Genomic DNA, 16993 nt, shown 5'->3' with positions numbered 1-16993 from the left:
AATTATGCATACATTTTATAAAAATAATGATTGGGGAGGTTTGGGATTGAATCTTGATAATGGATTAAAACACACCAATATCTTTTTTACCCCAAATGTTGTCTTGCTTATTTTGTAATTTTTGAATCTGGCCATAAATTTACTATGGCCTCCTAAGTGCCCCTAGTTGAAAATTTATATTCTAGGAAAAACTATAAATATTTTTCCTAGGTTACATATTTCCAAAAAAAAAAAAAAAAAAAATTGTTAATATTAGTGAATTACTAGAAAATAATAAGAAATATTTTAAAATTTTCTTAGGAAAGTTAAATGGACCTAAAAATTAATAATCAATCTAATATTTTACTATACTATATGAAAATTGCCTCATACTAAAAGTATTACAACATTAACTGTCAAATACTTATTCAAAATTTTTCTATACGATTTTCTTGCCCATCTTGGTAGGAAAATCTTATTTAAAAAATTATATGATTTTTAATAAGAATTTCCAATTAAAAAATGTTTCAAAAAAACATGAAACACTAATAGTCCCTAAAGCTCTAGCGGCACCGATGAGGAACTTTTGTCAGGGATGACGGTTGTGTTGAAAACAAAGACGAAGGCAAATGAGAGGGGGAAGAAATCGAATCGAGTAGCGATGAAGGTGGCTGGCAAGGGGAGGAAGAATCCATCCCCCCCCACCTCTCTCCTGCTCCAGACTCTCGAGCCCATTAACGAGCCGGCTCGCAAGCTTTCAAATAGAACCATGGTCCGATCGAGTTCGACTCGTTAACTCAAATGAGCCATATCTAGATCTTGAACTCAGTTCGAGATCCAGATAAATCGAATTGAATCGAGCCGAGCTCGAGCCGCTTGCGAACCGGCTTGGTTTTATGCCACCCATAGTTGGGTCCAACTTGGACTTAGGTCGGATTCTTTAAAACCCATCTCCATTCTATTAACAAAAAATGATCTCTTAAAAAAAAACCTTCCAATTAAATTGATCTCTACATTCTATTAAAAAAATGATTAAAAAATTAGTTAAAATATTAATTTTAAAAATATATTATAATGTAAGTAGAACTGACTTGGTTGGAAGGCTTTAAAAAGCTAGAGGCCCTTTTAGAGACAAAGATAAAGCTTGCAGGTTTAAGGAAATTAAAATAAAAAAACAGAAAGATTCAGCTATGGATTCACTCTTTTCCTAAAATTATGAAAAACAAAGTCAGGGGGAGAAAAAAAAAAAAGAAGGATGATTCCTCATTCAACTACTAAAACACAGTTTGTCTACTTTTGTCTTCACATTGATGATAATCCAGTTTCCCATCGGATCTGAGTAGACTGTGAGACAATCTACCCATTCTAGTTATTCGTAAAATTTGACATCTAAACGATTGAATGGCAATGGCATTAAATGCAACAGCTCAAACAATAGCACAGTAGACGTTGTTTCAGAAAAAGTTTGTCTTACCACAAACTCTTCTCTCGATGCCTAGGAGGCTAGGATCAGCAGGAAAAAGCAAATAGTACAGTACAATTCACATCCCCTGCAAATATTTTGCATTGCAACAAATTTACATGAGTCTCTACAACATTCCTGTGAGCTACAAAAGAGAAGACAAAAAATAGAGATGATAGATCCATACTAAGCTGTAGCAGCAAGAGTAACAGCTGGTGAGTCTTCATAACCAGTGATGCCAGTAATCCTAATGCGGGTGATAGGCTGCAAAATTAGTTCAGCAATACCATTCAGATTTGAGATTGGTGCTTAAATGCCAATCTATAAGTAAGAAAACAAAAAGTTCAAGTTCTTGATTTGGTACGGAACTATTCAGTACACACTGTTATAAGTCATGGTATGAAGTGATGATTCAACACAATTGTCTACTTACTATCGCAACTGTTCACGAAGAATTACTCAAGAACCCAAAAATACTACTGTCTTCGATTGAGAGTTTGGTTGGAGCAGTTCAAGCAGAGAAGACTTTTATATGTTGGAATCAATCTCAGAAAAATAAAATCTTAACTTACAACAGCCAATGGTCAAATCATCCATCCAGAAATACAGTATAATATGAAAGCCAACCCATTTTAAATTTAATGAAAGGTAATTTAAAGGAGGCAGCATTTGGTTTATATACAAAGATAGGTTCTCATCAACCAATCCTTAAACCAGTATCAGGATTATATAAAAAGATAGGTCCTCATCGCAAGATCCTTGGTGCAGTTATAGAAAACATTTAGTTGACTGATAATGCAGTAAAGAATATTAATAGTACTCGTTACCTGTCGATGACCAATATTTCTTCGATAGTTTTTCTTTTTCTTATACTTGAAAACAATTACTTTTTTGTCTAATGCCTGCACAAGAATAAGACAGAGTGTTAAGGCTTAAAAAATAATTTTGTCAGTCAGCAGCAGAGAACTCACTTGCTCTTCAACTACTGCATGCACTGCAGCATTGGTCACAACTGGCTTTCCAATATAAGTTTTTGATTTGGATCCCACTAGTAAAACCTTGTTCAGGATGATCTGCAGAAGAAATTTGATCAAATAAATGGTTATATTTAAGTGTTACACAACCTTATTAGGAATTAAAAGATGAAGAAACTGTAGCAATCATCAGTTTTTACAGCACTCAGCTCAATTTGTTGTATTTGACTCAAACATTATTAACAAGAAGAAAAGCCACAAATAAATTGCTGAATATTCCAGGAAATCAAGTGAACAGAAGAAATATAGAATTATAGAAAAAATTCCAGAAAAAATGGGACTCTATGCTCTTCATCTTAAATATTTACAGCCTTGCTTGAACTAGTAAGTTCAAACTTCAAAGATCAGTTGAACATCATACTCTGCAAACTTTTTCCGTTTCATTTCATAACACTACTTAGATATTGTTTAATCCAGGATGTACTGAAGCCACTGCAACTATTACAATTTTGACTGAAGACTGCAACTATTGAATCATTCTACAAAATTGGAAATATCATTTCCAACAGTTATGACCAAGGCTAGAACATGATGTAATAATGAATCTCACCCCTAGAACTTCTAAAGTAACTGTCAACATAGTTGCCCAAAAACTCCTTCCCAGAGGACGCCACAAAAATGCGGACAGCTGAAGCTTAATTACAGGAAAACTTAGTAAATCTCTAATTAATTATCGATAAATCCTAAACATGTTTATCCTCTTCTTGCCAACTTACTTTTTGATATGTTCCCAAGGAAAGTTTCTGCTGTCAACCATATGAAGAGAATATTCTTGACTACCTTATATTCCAATGACAGCCATGAATTACTACAATTCCCAGATGCAATAGAAATGTTTATCATTCCACCAGCAACCACTAATTCAAGCTTCAGAAAACACTAAATGAAGTATCAATTACAAAGGAGAGAGAACAGAATATGGGAGGGGAATATTGTAGTCCAGAAAAAAGAGCTGACTAAGAATACAAACCAACCACTTTTGCTATCAGTAAGAATCAAGTGACTAGCTATCCATGTCAATCATCAGTGAAAGTTTCAGCAAATCAAAAGAGCAGACTAGTTTTACATCTTAATGAAATAAAACAATGTGAGGATTGGCAAGGCTATCTTTCAAAAGTCGAGGAGTCAAAATCAGAAAGAATCCATATTTTAGCAAAAATTTCATGCATTGCAAGCAATAAAGAAAAAAATCACAGCAAAGAAAAAACCGGAATGTAGAATCCTTCACCTTGTCGTTGACATTTGCACCTTTGAGCCTTTGGGTGTTGATGAAGCGGCCCGGAAAGACAATGTACTGACGGGACCCCACCTAAAAATCCGCAAAACATTAATTAATTCAACTAGATACTAATTAGAAAAATACTAGAAAACATCGCAACAAAAAATTTATAAAAATAAATACCGAGGCAGTTATTTAAAAAAAAAAAAATCCCAATGCAAATGAATGACATTCCAACAACAAGCAATAGAAATGATGAGAAATATCAACAGGAAATTCAACTCACCACGACCACAGCAAAAACCTCATCTCCTTTGGGTATTTCAATTCTGTTCCTTTTCTTATCCGTTTTCGTCGTGCGTTCAGAATCTGAATCAGCTTCAGAGTCCACAACCGACACCTCATCCGCTTCAACGACCAATGCCTCCTCTGTTTCGGAGATCTCAGAAGCCGCGGAGACGGGTATCCTCCAGTTCTGATACAGAGCTAAAGAAGGAGCACAACTAGGAATTGAAGAGGCTAGACTGATGGAATTGAGATTGTTTCTGAAGAAGACAGATGCCGGAATCTGCCTCGCCTTGGATGCCGGTGACAATATTGTTGAAGGAGTCGTCGAGAAACTCAGGGTCATGGAAGCCATCGCTTCTCGTTCGAGAAAGAGAAGCAAAGCTTCTCTGCACTACGTTGCAGTCGCTACCGTAGTCTCCTTCACTCGTCTATCTTATCAGTCTAACTGTACAATGACAGAATTGGCCTCATCTACGAAGAACGGGGCAGTAATTTCCCCAATCCAGCGCGATTTCAACTGGTTCCGAACCGGGGTTTTCCGACTCGGACTCAGAGCCCAACTCGAACTACAGACTAATTTAGAGCCGACTCGGGACTCATTGGTTCGTTGGCCAGATCCTTCCGACACCAGCCATGTTCCCAACCGACCCGCTTAGGCCGAGACGCGTTCCTTTACTCATTGTTAGAACTTAAAAAGTTATGTTCCTTATGTTCTTAGCTCTTGAGTAAAGCGACAAGGACAATCTAAGCTCTTATTCAAGTTAATGAGAGAGTGCAACCCCAATTGGGGTAGACTTCCTTGTTGAATCTTCTTCTCTCCCTAGTTCTGATGTCCCTCAGAGCTCCTCCTGTGCTCCGAAGGTAACTTATTTTTTTCATTCCTCGTCTTCACTGAAACTCTCTGGTTTTTTTTTGTCAATGTTACAGATAAAAACACCTTCAAAACAGCCAAGCTGAATCAACACATGTAAAAGCTTTGCAGTGTAACAACATCAGGCTCTGCTTCCCCTTCACCTCACCCCACCTCTACTTTGTAAAATCGGATCTGCTAAAAGCCTGCAGCAATAGTTTTTGTTTCCTTTTTAGCTTTCATACTGATAGGCATTAATCAACAATAATATCACCCAAAAAAACGTAACCATGGCCATTTTTCACAAACATCAGCATTTCTTGGCTAAATAATGTGAATCCATCTCGACAACCTACACCAGAAGGTTATCCCGGCAATGAATGGAATACGCTAAAAAAGTAGAGACACCGCTTACAGGATAAGACATGAAGAAAACTAGGCAAAACCCATGATTCACTTTACTGGTATCAAGCATTTCATAGAATCTCGTACATATTGGATGATATGGTTCAGATGAACTGTGGCCTATACAGCCGGTATGTTACATTTCCAGATACATATTGCCACCTCATGAACCTTGTTAAAGAAAAGAAATCTAAACATTCTCTAGGGCTACCATGATCACAATTCAAATAGAAATCGTTGATGGTGCATCTTCAACCTCTTTCACCTGCTAAACTTATAACCTAAACATCGACAATATAAGAAAAATATATCAGTGGCTAAAAAATACTTTATTTGTAGGATAAATAAAGAAAAAGCCTACATTAGAAGTAGACCAATTATTGTATTTGTTAACGTTGGATCCAAGTCCATCCCAAAGACTAGCTGAAGTTAAAGATTACTATTCACAAGTAATAAGCACATTTTTTTTGTAATCCCATATAGGACTAGTTTAATACACCCTTTGGCATGTGAGGCCTCTGTATAGGTCCTACATATGGACAATTTTGTGACAAGGTCAACATAGAAGCATCTGCTCTAATACCATGCTAAAGTTGGGTTCATCTCAAAATAGCTTAGCCAAGTTAAGAGGCCTATTCCCAAGTAATACACATATCATCTTTCTAATCCAACATCAATGCAAGACTAACACTATTAAACTGTAAGTGAACTCCACAAATGGTGCCACTGATGGGGAGGCCTGTCTTATCCCTTTAAATAGGGTCTGGTCACATCATTCAAACAAGCGCCTAGTCTCAAAGAACCACTCAATGATCCAAGTTTCTAATTTGGTTGTAACAAAGTGCCTTCTTGACAATTGCAAAAATGAAAAATGAACAATTTTCAATAGGTGGAATTCAAATAAAGTGTACCCTAATATTATGAAAGTGGATGTGAACGAAATATCAGGGGATAAGAACAGCACCAGCCGCTGCTCCAGCACTGCATGAAAGAAACACAAAAGCAAAGTTTCCACTTGTTTAAGAAATAGCAACATCACAATAAACTTCAAAGTTTGTACAAGAGTGAAAGTATCTTCAGCTCATACCACAGATAGGATAGGTCCCTGCTTGAATCTGTCATGAAAGGAAAATGCAAGAGGTGATGGTTTCTCACCAGGCCCTCTGATAAATCCACTAAAACATTTAAGAGGGAAACAGTGAGTAGAGAACCTACTGAAGAAAACCCAGAGAGAGAGAGGAAGCAAGCAACAATCAGCATTAAGTAGCCATACATAAGAGTAGCGGAGATAAGTGGACTACGTCTAACGTCATATACTGCAACAAGTCCAGCATAGGTTTCATTGCCACCTTTATATGATAAAGCCAATCGCTCGCCTGAAGCATCCCATGCTATCTTCTCTATGGCACCACTACATAGATAAAAGCATAGCAGGACTAAGTTATCAAGAAGTTATGAGGGGAAGAGATTGGTGCCAGCACATTGAATACATCAATTTACTTGTCAGCAAAATCCACTCAGAACTTGGAAGTTCTATATCTTTTGTTGGACTATTAAACCTAAGTCGGTCTGGCTGCTGGGAACTGATAGATTGATGACTATTATTGATGCTATATCTAATATTAAGCTTAAAGTCAAAGTTTCTGTTCTTCAGAAGCAAAACTGATTAAGCAAGTAAGAAAAGATAATGAAAATCTTAGATAGGATAATCTCTACCTGCCCGTCAAGGATGCTATCTCTGGGAAGTCAACTGGCAAAAGGTGTGCATCTAAACAGGAGATCAAAAGGTTATTGTAACTCCACTTGACTTACAAATTAGAACTAATTGAAGCAATCTAACATAAATTGGGAAACATAAGTAAAATGAAAAAAAGCTGCAGAGCCTCAGTAATCAATAAAGGCTCTCAGTATTAGGAAATTCACTTTTGATAACCACAAAAAGCTATAAGATAACACTTGTATTACCCAATGAAGGAGGTTTTGATGAAAAGTGAATTGAACCCAATGTTGTGGATTCAGAGAAAGCCAGCAATATCATGCGCCCATCTGGATCCCATGAGGCTCCCTGACAGAGAAAAACAGCAAGACTAAGAAGATACTGGACCAACAGAAACATAAACGAATAATTGGCAAGAAATTCACAAAATATGACAAGAATATAAATCGACAAAAGAGCGTAGCAGATAATATTTTAAAAAAAATAGGCAAGAAAAAACAAGTGTTTATGAAGAACTTAGTGAATCCTTTACTAACAGTGACATATCCACCAGAGGAAGACCAAGGTTCTGAAGTCCACGTATTTGTCTCCCATAAATAAAATGTCCCATCACTACAAAAAGCATGCATTCTCAATTTAGTAAAATTAACAGAGAATTCTCCAGTGAACAAGAACCACATGAGCCTACCACAAAGTTAACATTATATGTAATCATACATACAACTTAGCAGTGAAAAAATAATCTCCAGTCGGTGACCACGACAACATTGATATGCCACCTAATCCACGTCGAATAGGGGTCCCTACCCCTGCACATTTAGAGGAAAAGTTTGTGAACTACTGTGTACTTTTGAAAAGAGAGAGAGAGTGCTCCAATGTAATAAATCAATAGGCAGTAAAGTAATATGAGATTATTTTTTACTTGTTAAAGGTAGAAAAACTGCCACTTAGCCCAAAAATTGCAGTCAGCTAACTGAAGATATATCTATTCTTGCATAAAGAAGAAAGCAGTTCTCATACCTTGAGCAACATCCCATATGGTGAAGGATGAGCTATGAAAGGAGGCAGATGCCAAATATGTGAAAAAATTGTCAAGGATTAGACATGCAAATGAACACAGAACCTTGTTTAGAGATTGAGTGAAAATTAGTACTTAACTACAGTAACTCTTCCCATAAAAAGGTTATCAAAACACCAATGAGATTTAAATGTAAAAATAAGTGAAAAGGATATCTTCCATTTGGACTCCATGAGAGAGTACTGACTTGTTCGCCATATGGGTTTTGAAGAAAATCCACCATGGTCCACCAAACACCTGAGCCCCTGGAAGCTCTGCCCATATGAGAGGCAACTCCTGATCTTATCGGTGCTGTGTTACCTGGGAATGAAGCACACCAAATGCAAATTCCACCCCTAAAGAGTTGAAACACAAATCCAGTTACATGCAGAAACCAAGTGGTAACAGTCACGCAAAATAATAACAATTGCAAAATAGAATGAGTTATAATAAAACTGTTGGGTTATCATGGTACTTACTTGCATGCAACAGCCAGTGTCTTTCCACCATTTGGTCTCCATTCAAGCACTTTAACGCCTCTCTGGGATTCACTTGTCAAAATGCAGGGATCCTTGACTTCTGTTCATAGTTAATTTGATGTTGTTAGTATATATGTCAGATGTAATAAAAAGATATGGTGTTAAAATCCTAGGTCTCACTACAAAGAAAACAATGACAGGGAAAAAACACACAAATGATTGACCTGAATCCTCATAATCACGTACAGTTACTTGATTTGGACCAGATATAAATGCTAAGATGTGCTTATGATGGTGCCAACTGACTCCTTGAAGATTCACCTCAGTCGGCAAACTTGCCTATAGGTGTAAATAGAAGAAAAGTACATGTTCTGATCAATAAACTAGAAGAATTAATTCAACATGTTCCAATCATATTTTCCTACTTCCTACTTGGAAGAAATTGAGTGACAGAGTTCTCATAATTCAAAAAAAATATATATATATATATAATGACAGAAATGGATAGTTAAAAATTTTGGTTGACTAATAAAAATATAAATGGTATAATTCTTTCACAATTGGCAACTTGCATCTTTTGAGAACATTTTCCAGTTAATTGGATACGCTATTTCTTTAAATCTCTAGTTGGGTTTTTTTTTTTTTTTGTGGCTCTTCCCTAAGGAATATTATCTATCTTCCTCCTTTTAATAATATATTTCCATAATTGTGGACAAAAGAAAAAAAAACTCATTCATAACATCTAATTTCTACAAAATACCATCATGGAGTCAACTCTTCTGAAAACCCTATACACATGGACCAAAGCAGTCTAGAGCAGCCATTTCACTCACAAGTGTCAATATGAACCCAATGAGTCTCATGTAGACCACAAAGGCACATTTATGACATTTGTGTGAAAGAAGATGATTATATAGTGTTGAAGAACAGGTATGAAAGTCTTACATGACTTTCACAACAAAAAGTCTCACAGAGCCAAAATTAATATGGTGGAATCTAAGAGAAGTCTCATGGGAAAGATGTTTCACAGAAGTCTCAATTAAACGTGTTTTAGTTATGTTAGTCTTCTAGTGAAGTTCAACAATTCAATTGTTCTAGGACTTGTCTTTTAGTGTTTGACTTTGGATGTAATTGGGTCATGGGTAGTTTAATTGTAATTTGATTATATTTATTTCCTCTATTATAGATAGAGGCTCATTGTGCTTAGTTAGAATCAAGTCAATGAGTTATTCTCCCTTTTCCAAAAATTCAATATATGGAGTCTAAGGTGAATCTCATGAAGAGCAAGTCTCACAAGTGGAAATAACTCAAAGAAAAAAAGGAAAAAATGTATCCTACTTCAAGCATACGAAGGAGAACTATTTTGTCAAAAGATTCTGTTTTAGTTTCCTATTTCAGATTACTTCTTACATATTATTTTATTTAAAAAGTTATGTTCGAGTGTAATTGGGTGATCGGGAAGTTAAATTAGATTGTTATTAGGAACTCAATTATATAAATAAACTTTGTCTTGAGTGGAGAAGACAAACACGTTCTCTCTTTCCATCTTTTATCTCTACCTCCCGTTTCCTCTCTTCTCCTTGTACCCACAACCTCTCCTCTCTTGCATGCTTCCACTCTAAATTCACATGGTACTAAAGTAGCTATGATCCTAGATGGAAAAGAAGATAAAGAAGAAGAAGAGGAAGAAGAAGAAAGAGAAGAAGAAAAAGGAAGAAAAAATAAGTTCTTTATCATGAGTGTCTTTCATTTTAAGTTTTGGAGTTTTTTACTGTCTCTTATTGTCTTATGTTTATAGTCAGTGTTTGTGTTTCATTGTCTCACATCAAAGTAGCAAAATTCTCTACGTATGCTAGTTTCTCTCTTGGACAACAGCAAGAGAATTGCAGTTGTTTCTATCTTTCAATTGTTTCCTGGTTTCTCTGCTATGTTTCCTGCACTTAACATGTCTTCTCCTTATCAAATTTTAGTTTCCTGATGTTTAAGCAACTTTCCAATCTTTTCTTTATCATTTACAAGTCTGAGATGTTCTTGAGAAGTTTCTTTGTATCAAGAGTTTTCTATTTTCTTTGTAAGTTTAGCTGTCTTTGCTACTATAGGTTGCTTGGTTGTTAACCTTGTTGTGTGAGTTGCTCCTTGCTTTGTTCCTTGATGGAAGGTTGCTTCATCTTCTTTCCTACAACTAGCCGTCAATGCATAGCTTGTGTTCTAATAGGTCTGATCGTGTCTACTAATGCTTCTTGATCATGCACATCATGCTAAGTTTCCTAGTTAGGCTTAATCAAAATTTTCCTCTGTGGCCTTCCTTGGTATCAAAAACTGGTCACCATTGTTCTCTCCTTGTGCACATCCATGGTAGGCTGAATGGTCTAAGTATGAATGTCTTATGAAAGAGCCAACATCCAAGTTTATGTTTAAGGATAGGCTTTGAAAACTCTAGTTGTATTTCTTTGATTGGTTATGTTTTTCATCACTTCTAAAGCAATGCCCATAGATATACTACCTAGTGGAGCAGGAGTGTGCCCAAATCCAGCTTCAATCGAGTTTAATTAGGCTGTTTAGCATCATTAAAAGTGAGTGAACAAAGTGCTACCCTTAAAAGTCGGTAGGCCGGTGTCTCTTAACTCTTCTTTGACATAGGAATCCCGGTGTTTGGAGTCTTGTTGAGTGACCAGGAGTGATGTTTCTTCTTCTCATATTAATTTGCACAAGTTGGGCTAGTTTGACGAGGAGAAGAAGATGGAGGAGTACGGAGGAAGTAGGTGTTGACAAGAGCTTACAATGAGGAGTTTCACAAGTTGTGGTAGTTTTTATTAGAGTTGGTCATCAGTGTCAAACTATCAAAGAACATCCAAGTATTGGGGAGAATGGAAGATGAAGAATTTGCAGCCATAAGGCCTTGAAGACAATGGGCGATTGAAGATTGCAGACAGAGAAAATGTTTCTATACAAGCTAAAGTTACCAACTCCAACTTAAGGAGGGATTGTCAAAGAAATTGGTTTTATGGAGTCTAAGGTGAAGCTTACGAAGAACAAGTTTCACAAGTGGAAGCAACTCAAAGAAGAAAAGGGAAAGTTGTCTCTTACTTGAAGCACATGAAGGAGAACTATTTTGTTAAAAGATTCTAGTTTTAGTTTTTTATTTAGTTTACTTCTTACATGTCATTTTATTTAGAAAGTTATGCTTGGGTGTAATCGGGGATTGAGGTTAGATAAGATTTTAATTAGGAAACCAATTATAGAAATATAAGTTTGTCTTGAGGGGAGAAGACACACAAGATCTCTCTTTCCCTCTTTTTTCTCTATCTTGTGCCCACGATCTCTCCTCTCTCTTGCATGTTTCCACTCTAAAATTCAGCAGCAGCAGCAGCATCGAGGATTGTATATGGGAAGGATACCAAAAACTCTGTGATGGATGCTCTATCTCGCGAAGCTTTTCCTTGTTTATTGCCATTGGTTTTGGGCAACATTTCAGCTTATGAGGATAATTGGCGGGTAGAATATTTGCAGGATGTTAAAGTGCTCGAGTTGATTCATATAGTGTACCAACAGCCACAAAAAAGAATTCTAAGTGAGTCAGTTTTATATATGCCCAAGGATGCTCTTCCCTGTTAGGCAATACTTGTAGAATTTCATTCTTCTATTTCTATAAAACATGAAGCTGATTTCAAGACATACAAGCGCATTAGCACTAATTTATTTTGGCCTCAGCTTCGGGACTATTACAACTGCTTCCTATACCCAAGCAGATTTGGTAAGACATCTCTATGGTTTTCATAGAGAGAACACCAGTTGTGCGTGGTCATTCACTCAATTTAGTGGTGGTGAGCAGATTGACAAAGTATGTGACTTTTTTGCACTGATCATCCTTACTCCACCAAATCAGCTTATGACTCAGAAGGTGGGAGGTGGTTTTTCTTCTGCTCTTCCACAATGAATGGGATGATAACAGCTTCCTCTTGAAGGAGCCGCACAGCATTCTCTTAATGTTAATTAGCACCTACAGACTGAAGTACTGGTGAAGTGGAAGCATCTTCCTGATTTCGATACCACATGGGAGACTGAATGGCATTTCTGCTTGCAATATCCATTTTTGTCCTAACCTTGAGGTCAAGGTTCTTCGATGCAAGCAAGGCGGTGGGGGAGGGGGGGTCAATCTATTTTGATGTTTTATTAGCAGACTTTAAACTAGTATGTGTGTAAGGACATTTCAATCAGTTGTTACCACGAGTTTATGCTAACAAAAAGAACAATTTGGCCAAGTTCAACGCATACGAATTCAAAGCCAATTACTTTTAGTTTTCAGAGCTTAAGGAGACTTTGTTCCTTCTCGAATTGGAATCAACCTATTCTCAAACCATTCAATTTCATATTCCTTGTCTTTCAGTACACTTTCTCTTTAAGAATAAACTTCTCAAGTTCAAGGTTGCTGAAATTTGACTCATATAATATCGTAACTAAGTAATCAATTCCATGCATATTGTTGCGCTGAATTTTGCCTATGAAACATTAGTTGCAAATGCATAGGCCGCCCTTACAAAAAACTGAATGTTATCTTTGTATTTAGATCATACAAGATTATAATAAACTTAGAAAAGAATGAATACATGGTTTATTGATAAATATATGTATATGACACTAAAACAACTATTTCAAAATACCATTTACTTTGATTGGAAGAAACAAACTATGCATCATCCCATAGTCGCCAGGTTTCTTGGTTTTATATTCCAACATATTGCTTAGAGAAATCATGATAAACTTAAGCTAAAACCATATCAAATCAAATAGCTATCAGACACTTCATTAAAATAGAACGTTTGCAGAGGTAAAAACCGTGTATGAAAAAGGAATAAAGAATCAACCAACTCACTTCTTTAGCAGGAAGAAACCACTTGAAGGACCTCAAAAAGCCTTTCTGAAGTGTAGTTAAGCCACTTACACGTGAGCTCTCTCCACTTCCATGTTCGGAGCCCTGTTCAGTGTTGAGGAGAAAGTCTGACTGAAATGGAACAGGGCTGAATACAACTCCCTGAGAAAATAAAACAATCACCCTCTGCCTGAAAATGGAAAAAAGAAGAAGTGCACCACAAACACATGAACTGAAAAACAAATGCATGGTCCTCACACAAGCGCTAATAAACATCGCATCTTTGGATGCATGAAGATAAACTGAAAAACTAGCCTCCTTGAACTTAAACAAGCTATGGGACTTCTATAGCCATCAACTAACAAATGGAACCACAAATTCCTTAGCTGTGTGATGATTCATTAACCAACCATTCACATTTACAGATCAAACTGTTACAATATTGCAATGCCAATGACTGAAAAATGAGACGTTGGCTCCAACAAGGGCAACAAAGATCCATCGAAGTTCCTGAACCATCTGGATGGAGCGGCTCGATTATTCTTTTCTCGAAAGAAAAACGTAAGCACTAAAATCAAATTCCCCATCAATTACTGCATATGGTGTAGAAACTTTACGACACTCGCGCAACACAGCCTCGATATGAACCATGGAGATAGAGTCATAAAAAAATAATAACCTCAAAGGCAGAAACATATCACACATCCAAGACAAACAAATACAACATTGAACCCCAAAGAAAATTATCAGTTTAGGGAAATCGTAAAAGAAAAATCCACCCAACTTACGAGTATGTTTCCGTAAGATTCTTTCGCTTGTTCATCCGAAAGAGACTCTGCCGCAACTGTAGAAATTCAAAACCCACAAAAGAAAGAAAACATAGTCACCAAAATCACTGAACTCTCGCAACAAAAAACGCATCAAAACACAATAATGGTAAACAAAAAACACGAATGCGCAAAGGAATTTTACTTACTCAAATATCGGTTAATCTCGCAAACTGTGACCAAACCAGGAGCAGGAAGGCACTGCATTTTCCGAATAGAAGACGGAGCACGGAGAGTGATGTCTGATTGAAATAGGCGCACGGAGAAGATGCTTTTGAACCTATGTGCTTTGTCATTAGGGAAATTACCTGCATACCCCCTTCTGCGCAAATTGGTAGTACCGCCATCTACAAGATCACAAAATTAGTAATAAGGATGGTTTCTTGGAAGCAATTTGTTCTTGCTCGGTTGTATTACTCCATTTTTTTGACAAGAACCCTTGCAAAGAGTTATAAGAATAGAGATAATACCTGGTGTAATTTCTGTCTGCATCCTTATTTTCCTTCTCTTGGAATCAAATCTGTATATGATAAGCTAGGAGACGGTATAATCTGTGTATTTGGTGGGTTATAATAAAATATATTAAAAAATATTGATCAGATTGATTTGGACCGACATATTAATTCACATTAAACGTGAATCAATATTTTTGACCCCATATAGTTAATGAGGATTGTGGGCAGTTTGGGTGATTAACCCGGTCCGGAAAATCCTATGTCTGTCCGGTTCGATACCCTTTCCTTGTCTTCTACAGGGAAACCTGTTTTTACCGGTTAAGGAAGAAAATCCACAGCATAAAAGAGACTGCGGACCGCCAGGATGCATCCACTTGTAGGTATGTAGAGAGAGAACCTGCATACCCGGTAAAGAACCGTTGGCTGAAATTTGAACTGAGCCCAGGAGGATGAAACCGCCTGCTGCACCAGTCGTTTCAGAGCCTTAGGAGGAAGATCAAGCTTCGGCTCTACGGAGAGGGGAGAGGAGGCCTCTGTCTGCAGTCTCCATGGTGAAGCCAGAGAAACGCGTAAGTTCAACTTTGTCGCATCGATGTTTTCTATCCCTTTCGTTTTGATTCGGAGTTTAGCTAACCCTCGATTTCCTCCTCCAGGAACCGCTCCCAAAATGGAGGCTGCAAGATTTCGATATCGGGAAGCCTCTTGGAAGAGGGAAGTTTGGAAAAGTTTATCTGGCCCGAGAAAAGAAGGTAGGATCCTCTGATGCTTCAAAAGTTTGATCTCCTTTCTCCATTCTTCTGAATCTGAAATGTGGATCTCGCCTTAATTTCAGAGCAAATACTTAGTCGCCCTCAAGATAATATTCAAGCAACAGTTTAGGAAGTACCCCATTTACCACCAGTTGAAGCGAGAGATTGAGATCCAGAGCAGCCTTAAACACCCGAATGTGCTCCGCCTCTTCGGCTGGTTCCATGATGAGGAACGAATCTACCTGATTCTTGAATTCGCAGCGAGAGGAGAAGTTTTCAAAGAGCTCAGGAAATGCAAATTCCTCCCGGAAAAACGTGCTGCAACGGTAGACCAGTTATACATTAATCAGTTCTTCTTCTTCTTCTTGTGCTGTTGGACTGACAAACAGCTTTCTGAAATTCAGCTTTCCCTTCTCTAATTTTTCTGCTCTTTGAACGCAGTATATGGCCAGCCTTACCAGAGCTTTAATTTACTGTCACGAGAAGGATGTTATTCACCGAGATATCAAGCCTGAGAATTTGTTAGTAGATTTCCAGGTACCAGATGGACATTCGGTTACGTATTTAAGAGCGAAAGTGAGAGGATTGGTATCGGAAACTAGGTTAACCTGTGATTTGGATTGTTGGTCGCAGGGCCGGGTTAAAATAGCAGACTTTGGGTGGTCAGTGCAATCGAGAATGAAGAGACAGACAATGTGTGGTACTTTAGACTACCTTGCACCCGAAATGGTGGAGAAGAAAACACATGATAACACCGTTGATAACTGGACTTTGGGCATCCTCTGCTATGAGTTCGTTTACGGCGCCCCACCCTTTGAAGCTGAGAGTCAGAGGAATACCTTCCAAAGGTTAGTTGAGAACCATGACCTCTGTTCTTTCTCTTGACTAATTCAGTACACGTTAAGCTGGGTGCCTCTTATTGACTTGGTTTCCTGTGTGTAAGTCTAAAAAGGATGCTACTGAACTAGTAATCGTGTTGCAGGATAATGCATATCGATCTAAGCTTCCCATCTAGTCCGCAAGTTTCTACGGAAGCCAAGGATCTCATCAGTCGGGTACTATTTGAGAACCCCATGTACTTCTTTCTACGCGAGCTGGAGTCTATAATAACGATTTCATAACTGGAATGTGCAGCTTTTGGTAAAAGATCCGGCAAAAAGACTGCCCCTACAGAAAATTTTGGAACACCCATGGATTGTGGAAAATGCTGATCCATCAGGTATTTGTAGCTGAGATGCATTTGACGACAACCAAAGGATGCAACCGCAACTGTACGATTAGTACTGCTAACCTGCCATGATGAGGAGAAAAAAGGGCTCCAACAATTGATTTCTATTGTAGTTTGTAGGCCACAGTGGCATCAAATTAGTTGTTCAGCTCAGCAACTGATATGACCTTCTGTGAAAATACTATTTCTAACTCTTTCAACTTACAGAATAGTGTTAACAAGACGCATTTCCTTTTAAAGAAGACTCTTGAAAGTAATCTTTCAGACAGTTGGTTGTGAAAGTTATGTTTCTTGTTTTTTTTTGGGATTGATCACACACTCTTTCGTCTTCCTGGAACAGTCTTCCTGGAACAGTCACACGTAGGTAATCATCA

At 37.4% G+C, this 16993-nt stretch overlaps 3 protein-coding genes across 3 annotated transcripts; 1 reads left to right on the top strand and 2 right to left on the bottom strand.

Moving 5' to 3' along the window:
- Positions 1-1216: 1216 nt before the first annotated feature.
- LOC137959981 (large ribosomal subunit protein bL21c) lies at positions 1217-4427 on the bottom strand. The gene is made up of 6 exons (XM_068807419.1): positions 3981-4427; positions 3704-3784; positions 2413-2514; positions 2269-2343; positions 1629-1705; positions 1217-1529 (listed from the first exon to the last, which is right to left on the bottom strand). Coding segments are annotated over exons 1-6 (690 nt in total). The 5' UTR covers positions 4335-4427; the 3' UTR covers positions 1217-1528.
- Positions 4428-5276: 849 nt separating this feature from the next.
- On the bottom strand, positions 5277-14710 carry LOC137959134 (aladin). Its single transcript, XM_068806456.1, has 16 exons — positions 14658-14710; positions 14337-14534; positions 14149-14204; positions 13364-13522; positions 8715-8829; positions 8491-8590; positions 8188-8367; positions 7975-8033; positions 7676-7763; positions 7491-7566; positions 7203-7302; positions 6954-7005; positions 6511-6648; positions 6325-6412; positions 6149-6218; positions 5277-5518 (listed from the first exon to the last, which is right to left on the bottom strand). Exons 1-15 carry the CDS (start codon positions 14677-14679, stop codon positions 6156-6158), a joined length of 1494 nt encoding a protein of 497 aa, XP_068662557.1. The 5' UTR covers positions 14680-14710; the 3' UTR covers positions 5277-5518; positions 6149-6155.
- Positions 14711-15102: 392 nt separating this feature from the next.
- LOC137959135 (serine/threonine-protein kinase Aurora-3-like) lies at positions 15103-16855 on the top strand. The gene is made up of 7 exons (XM_068806457.1): positions 15103-15211; positions 15296-15391; positions 15475-15717; positions 15833-15928; positions 16025-16239; positions 16374-16446; positions 16526-16855. Exons 1-7 carry the CDS (start codon positions 15191-15193, stop codon positions 16622-16624), a joined length of 843 nt encoding a protein of 280 aa, XP_068662558.1. The 5' UTR covers positions 15103-15190; the 3' UTR covers positions 16625-16855.
- The last annotated feature ends 138 nt before the right edge of the window (positions 16856-16993 follow it).

This window comes from Aristolochia californica, unplaced genomic scaffold (assembly GCF_029961685.1).
Source record: "Aristolochia californica isolate CCGP_79_NKW_82.1479 unplaced genomic scaffold, dmAriCali1.0.hap1 SCAF_3, whole genome shotgun sequence".
Classification (NCBI taxonomy): Eukaryota; Viridiplantae; Streptophyta; class Magnoliopsida; order Piperales; family Aristolochiaceae; genus Aristolochia; species Aristolochia californica.
This window is presented reverse-complemented; position numbering and strand designations above follow the sequence as displayed.

Coding starts and splice junctions, on each gene's coding strand:
- LOC137959981 (XM_068807419.1), bottom strand. CDS start 4,334: ATGGCTTCCATGACCCTGAGTTTCTCGACGACTCCTTCAACAATATTG. Junction 3,785..3,980: donor AGGTTTTTGCTGTGGTCGTG/GTGAGTTGAATT, acceptor GCGGATTTTTAG/GTGGGGTCCCGTCAGTACAT. Junction 2,344..2,412: donor ATGCAGTAGTTGAAGAGCAA/GTGAGTTCTCTG, acceptor ATTCTTGTGCAG/GCATTAGACAAAAAAGTAAT.
- LOC137959134 (XM_068806456.1), bottom strand. CDS start 14,679: ATGCAGACAGAAATTACACCAG. Junction 8,591..8,714: donor ACGTGATTATGAGGATTCAG/GTCAATCATTTG, acceptor AACTATGAACAG/AAGTCAAGGATCCCTGCATT. Junction 7,567..7,675: donor TATTTTTTCACTGCTAAGTT/GTATGTATGATT, acceptor TGCTTTTTGTAG/TGATGGGACATTTTATTTAT.
- LOC137959135 (XM_068806457.1), top strand. CDS start 15,191: ATGGTGAAGCCAGAGAAACGC. Junction 15,212..15,295: donor TGGTGAAGCCAGAGAAACGC/GTAAGTTCAACT, acceptor TTCCTCCTCCAG/GAACCGCTCCCAAAATGGAG. Junction 16,240..16,373: donor CAGAGGAATACCTTCCAAAG/GTTAGTTGAGAA, acceptor ATCGTGTTGCAG/GATAATGCATATCGATCTAA.